At 42.1% G+C, this 6,415-nt stretch overlaps 1 protein-coding gene across 1 annotated transcript in view; it reads right to left on the bottom strand.

Annotated features, from left to right (window-relative positions):
* Positions 1-491: 491 nt before the first annotated feature.
* SLC34A2 (solute carrier family 34 (type II sodium/phosphate contransporter), member 2) overlaps positions 492-6,415 on the bottom strand; it is an 18,182-nt gene continuing 12,258 nt past the window's right edge. Inside the window, exons 9-13 of the mRNA XM_009869600.1 lie at positions 5,445-5,565; positions 4,611-4,778; positions 3,042-3,158; positions 2,830-2,954; positions 492-1,224 (exon numbers count right to left, since the gene is read on the bottom strand). Coding sequence (XP_009867902.1) covers positions 649-1,224; positions 2,830-2,954; positions 3,042-3,158; positions 4,611-4,778; positions 5,445-5,565 — 1,107 coding nt within the window. The 3' untranslated portion in view covers positions 492-648. The remainder of the gene's footprint in view (positions 1,225-2,829; positions 2,955-3,041; positions 3,159-4,610; positions 4,779-5,444; positions 5,566-6,415) is intronic.

The following is a 6,415-nucleotide window of genomic DNA, read 5'->3' as shown; positions in this document are numbered from 1 at the left end:
CCCTTGTGTTAGAGGAGACAGAGAGGGCTCAAGACAGGCTTATGCACTTATGCCATAGTAGGACTACTAGAGCTTTTGAAGGGTGTCCCAGCATTTGCTTTCCTTCACACAGGTAGAATAAATTTTGTCCATACTGGGAAAAGTCACTGTTTTCCATTTTGACCACTTGAAATAGACCAATGACAACATTAGGATTCTCTTTTTTTCCCACCCTCCCTCCATTTTCAGAGCTTTTTAGATATCAAAAAGTAGCTTCTGCTGAATAAGCCAGTAGGTCAGAAAGGCTGTTCTATAAGTGCCTTGTTTGTTTGTTTGTTTTAAAATTAAGTTTGAACTGGTCACCACTCCTTTCATCCCCCTCTTCATGGAACTACAACAGAATTTCTTTTGCTTGCTGCTGATAGCATTGGATGAAGGTACTGCATAGTAGATCCTCTGTAAGCAAATCTGTCATTACTTTTTCAACTGATCATAGATTTTCTAGAGACTCTGTCAAGCTTGTTTGACTCCATTCCTTGATGAGTGATATATCCCTGGCTGCAGGAACCTAATAAAATGTTCACTCTGTCCTCAGTGTATTGTCCAAGGTGGTTTTCAAGAGCCTGACTGTCCTGTGCTGCATTTCAGCTAACATGGGTTGATCCGCTACTATAAGGCTGTGTTGTTTGTGCCGGTCTTTTCAGCACAAGCTGCAGCTGGTGCCCTTCTCCCACCTCTTTCTTCATCAGCCATTGCAATGGTGTTTTCATAAACCTCCATAGTTTTTAGCTGCTTGTCTTTGGCACCCTCCTGTTCTTCGTTGACTTTACAGCACTTGCAGAAGCCACAGCAGTGTTTCCCACAGAAGGAGAGTGAAGACATAATTATATTGTCCCAAGGCTCTAGGGAGTGCAGCCAGATGGGTAGAAAATCCCAGTTTTGGAGCTTCTCAGGCAGTGAATGGGGTCGCCTGGTTTGCATAATATTGATCACAATCACAGCAATAAAAAGTGCAAAGAGAGGAAGGCAAACTCCCAAAAGGACCGGCCAGCCTGCCAGTGACAGACCAAATACAAACAAAGGTAAAAGAAAGAAGCAGATGAGAAGGTAAAATATAGCAAACCATCTGTACTTGGCTGTTACATTTCCCAGGGTCTTGCACATGCGGATTGGCAGCCGGGTAAAAGGTAGTGGGTAGAACAGAATAATCCCAGAGATATTGAAGAAAAAGTGGCACAGGGCAATCTGAAAGCAAACATTGAAAAAGTTAATTCACCGAAATGCCTTCAAAAGCTCCTTCCACTCGCATGATAATATCTTCCAGTGGCAATAAGACTCCATAGTTTTCCTCCTGTTGCTCCCCACTATTTTTTCTTGTCTTTCATGCCATTTCACCGCAGAACTTCTCCCAGCATGAGGCAAGGACTCGGTAAATACCTCACATGTTGCAAAAATCACTGCCTACACAGATGGGACAACGTCTGGACACAAGGCAAGCACAGAAGGGACAGCAAATCTGCACGCACGTGGAGAAGGCTTCAAATGCAGCTTTGGACTGCAAGAAAGGGAGTCTGTCAGCAGTAAAGCTGACAAACCAAACAGCCGTCAAGAAAAAGTTCTGCTGCTACCAAGGCATGAGAAGCACATGAGAACTGCTCATTATCAGGTTCTGCAGCCGTAGGTTTTCAATGAAAAGATGGGAAGCATAAATCAGGTATTGCTTACAGGCTATTGAGAAATTGTTAATGGTATAAACCTGGATTTTACAAAAATTAGCCAAAAGTTTATAGAGCACTGAGGAGATTCCTGGAACATGGCTTCGATTCATGTGTTTCAAAACTGTTTTTTTCAAAAAGAAGTAAGCATGAAGAGACACCTCCTTGCTAAAGCTTGCAGAAATCACTCAGACAGAATAAGCATATACTGTGCAAACCAGTACATTCCCTGCTCACCTTATCTTATTTTCATTCTGTAACTGTTATCAGACTAAGATAAATATGAAAGTACAGAGGTTTATTTTAAAGTACATTTTAAAGCCAGCAAGTTATCACGAAATCTGAGCTTGGTCAAGATAGTATCTCCTCACATTACGTCTGTTCTATCATGCCTGAGGGACAATAAAATTACTTCAGTAATTTTTTAATTTATTGTGATTAGTGAAAAACATTCATCCTATTCACAAAGGAAAATTCATTATCTTTTCACTCTTTGATATAGAGGGCTCATTCAAATATTATCTGCTGCCTAGAATGTTCTTTACTGGGTGGTAAATGGGGCCCAAAGCCAGGCTGCCTACTTTTCAAGTAGTCTGAGGCGATAAGGGATTCAATAAACTCCATCGAGATTAGATTTACAATGAGAAAATAGATGCCATGATGCTCACTGCAACCTCAGGTAGGTAGAAAGGTTGCCATCCTAAGGATTTTATAGCTGTCAGTTAGGTTACAGGAGTCCCTGCACACTGCATGAATAGATTTAGGATCCTGAGGAGGGAACTTACAGGAATTAGCAAACCTTACTGAAGAAGGTTGCCCCAGATGTGGGCACTGAATTCTGAGCTGCAGAGACCCTGCGCTCAGGGGTTAAGTGGCCCAGCCTTGTCTCAGCTCTGAATTAATCAGATCAAGCACAACTTAAGAAAGCAAGATTCTACTATCTATCAGCATTCTGGGAATGTTAATGCAAGCTTTTTGCTCTAGCAGTTGAAATGAATGAGTTGTCGTAAACAGAACAAGCAAAATCAGGCATGACATCCACAGCATGTTTGCATCAGAGCCAATTTAGTCAGATTTTTCTTCAGAAAAATTGCAACTTCTATATGAAATCAAGGAAGCATTGGTTTATACTGACCTGTAATGAATATTTTAATGTACTCCCTGGACTTGCTAAAGCTGCAAGTATGGCTGTCGTGGTTGTGCCAATGTTAGCTCCTAAGGTAAGGGGATAAGAGCGCTCAATGCTTATAACGCCAATGCCTAGGAGAAAAGAAACAGGTTTGAGTGGTTTCAGAATGATGGAGAAGAGAAAACATGTGGATAAAGAATACAGTATTGACAACTTACCAACCAGGGGTGTAATAGCAGATGTGAAAACAGAACTACTTTGGACAACAAAGGTCATACCAGCCCCTGCGAGCATAGCCAGGTATCCAGCTAGCCAGGTAAAAGGAAATGGGAAATCTAAAAAGAAATAGAGGGAGAACATTGTTTTTAGCATAACAGAATGCTCTGTGTAACAGTAACACAGCAGTGAGAAGACTATTAAGCATTTCAAATGTAGGTATATTGTTTGCATATTGTCTCTTAAATGATGACCTTGGCTCAGAGTTAGTCCTACTGCTTAAATTTACCCTGTTTGCTGTACTCTCTCTCCAGACTTCCACCACCGGATACACTTGGAAGATGGGTACTACCCTAGGTAGACATTTGTCCTCACCCATGGTACCATCTATGTTGTGATACAGTGAGGTGCCAGAAATGCTTTCACAGAGGTCAACAAGAAACCTTCTACATGCCTTGAGGGCCTTGGTTTCAGCCACCATACACCATCAGCATGGATCAGGTCTTCAAAAAGTTCTGAACACCATCCTGAGAAAATCAGGTTGGTTGTTCTAACTAGTTTCAAGCAGATCACCTCCTAAAATTCACTTGTTAACTCTTAACTAGGTCTAGAAAACCTAGTCACATTGATTAGAGAAACTAGGCACAATGTTCATCCACAGTCTGCGGATTTATGAGTAAGCCAAGAAGTGAGGACTTAATTGGTCAAGAAGACACAGAGGAACACAGAGAAGATCACCAATGAACAGTAACTAGCAGCTTACTTTCTACTACTCATTTTTAATTCAGGTAGTATTCTTTGCCCACCACTCTGTTACCCTCCACATTTCTGCCAACCACCTCATCAACCACAACCAGAGATGTGCCATGACGACTTTTTCTCTGCTACAGTTTCTAACCTCTCCATTCAAGGGAGGATAAAAAAAGTCAGCCAAGTGAAAAAAAAACAACACACCAAAAAACCAAAACACAAAACAAAAACAACACCAAAAAAAACTAAACTAAACCAACCAACCAACAACAACCAAAAAAAACCAAATCAAAAATAACTCTCCACTATATTTGTGCTCAGTGCATCCAGGCTGAAAAAACACCTGGAGAACACAGAAGGTGCCACTATTGAGGAATGCATTATTCTGAGGTTAATGTGGAACAAGGCAAGCAAAAAATCACTTTTCAGTACAAACTTTTTTCAGCTTTAGAAGAAACTTGCAGGCTCTGTGCCAGAGCACGCAATCACAATCTCAGCACTTCAGCACTATCTTGTAAAGATGGGAACATTACATTTCTAACAGCTAATGATTATACATCAAGAAACAGAGCTTGGACTTTGGTCCCCGTTTTGTTAATATGCTGCAGTTCTCAAGCAAGGTGTTCGCTCATAGATTTTTAAAAGAAAGAAAATAACATGCTTCAGAGAAAGAAAAAATAAGTGTGTGGGGGGGCAATTTTGGTTTAATACCGTTTTCTTTGAACTATTCTATAATAGCTGCCAGAACAAGAGATATCAACAAATGTGCTGAGTGTCCTTGTAATTCCTGAAAACAGTCTTCAGGAAAAGCTGATAATTACCAGTGTTGATTGTCTTCTTGATAACGCTTGCTACTTGTCCTTTAAGCACAGAGTTTAACAGCTTAACGATCATCACCAGACAGGAGCACAGAACAAACAGGGACAAAGCCAGCAGGATGAGACCGATGGCGAGATCAGGCAGGTTTGCCTCCGCAAAGAGGTGCTGGCCTGAAAACGAAAAGGAAAATTCATTTTTGTTTCTGATCCCAAGCCCAGCTCTGGTTTTCATACATGCCCCTGTGAATACGGCACCAAAGCACACACAGCTTGAAGGGGCTGATGCAGAGTGAAAATGCCACCTCCCTTGCCCCACAAAAGCCAAGTCTGAGACGGGCTTGTCTATGGACATGGTTATAAAATACTCAACAGGCATCTCTGCGGGGCAGGCGGGAGCTGGGCGACTACGTGCAAGGGAGAGGAACACAGTTTTGGTGTGCTCCGAGCCGGCTGGTGGGTCGGATCTTCCTGGAGGTGGCCCCATGCCCGAGAAGGGCTGTTGAAAGCCCTGAAGGCCATGCGTAGGGATGGGACAACCCAAGCAACCATTTCAGCAGAGTAACTGTAGCTCCAAGTCACCTGACCAGTGAGGGTGACATGATACTGAAGACCTCGATTACTGATATCACGGAGGATGGAAAAAGATCCATGCACAGCCAGATATGCCGATGATGCTGGTAACTCCAGCTGTGTAGCTCTAACAGAGCACAGGCTGCTCTGACCACACCTTGTGTATTGAGGCAAGTGCTTTTCGATACACCTCTGAAGTGCTCTCTGTTAGAAAGCTCTATGCATTTGTAAAGTTACTACTGAAGGAGAAACAGCTCTACTACTTACATTTACTGATATATTCTGTTTCAGTTATATTCTTCATGGTCCATGTCTCGTTTTCTCCAGGCCAGCAAAGGTCAGGCGATGTGCAGTTTTCTGAAGGTGGAATTGTGACATTCTGCAGTGTCTAAAGATTGCCACACAAAGCAGATTAGTTCGGTCACCTACAACCCTTTGTTAAGAGCCCATGCAAAGTTCTAGGTTTTTAGTACAACTGATAAATGAAATGCAGATTCATAAGCTGGAGTGTAAACTGGCACCATGTTAATGACAAGGCAAAATTTTATGTTGTACTGTTGCCCAAGTCAATCAATACAACATTTAAAGATTAAAACATCTCCCACACCTCCTACATTGTCATAAAAATAGCACCAAGTCATTACTAGCTAAGAACCTTAACTACTGATGTCAGGGTTTGTGGAATGAATTTCATGTCTAGCTGCATCTAGGGGACAGTGCCATTCCTTTTGCAGCTAGTGCCACAGCTTTCTTGGGTCAAAGAAAGACCTCTTTACTGTCACCCTGACTGCAATTAATGTTCTGGTGACTACTGCACAGGTCTGTGATTCAGAATACTGCAATAGTAGTGCAGTCTCTGCTGCTGGATGAGCAGAAGCTGCTCATGGTGCGTTTCTGTGCCTCAGTTTCCCTGTCTGTAGAAATGGAAGTGCTGCTACTACTTTCCTTTTTAAAGCTCAAATGCTGTTTAAGAGATAATTGACTATGATTAGCACTAGTATTACTGATCTCAACCTGAATTTCTATTTGCACCACAATAACATCTTCCTTTGAAGAGCTCCTAGCCCAGAGGTCTTGCATCCCGACACCAGGTCCTGAAGTCCTTATGTAGGTTAAGGAAGTGTTTCCTGACTGAACTGAACTGTACTTCCCCACAGAGCAGATAAATGAAATCTGAACCATGCTGCTGAACTGGAGGTATCTTTAAGACATGTTTCAGTGGTTCTCTTTGGCAAAAA

This window comes from Apaloderma vittatum, unplaced genomic scaffold (genome assembly GCF_000703405.1).
Source record: "Apaloderma vittatum isolate BGI_N311 unplaced genomic scaffold, ASM70340v1 scaffold13415, whole genome shotgun sequence".
Lineage (NCBI taxonomy): Eukaryota > Metazoa > Chordata > Aves > Trogoniformes > Trogonidae > Apaloderma > Apaloderma vittatum.
This window is presented reverse-complemented; position numbering and strand designations above follow the sequence as displayed.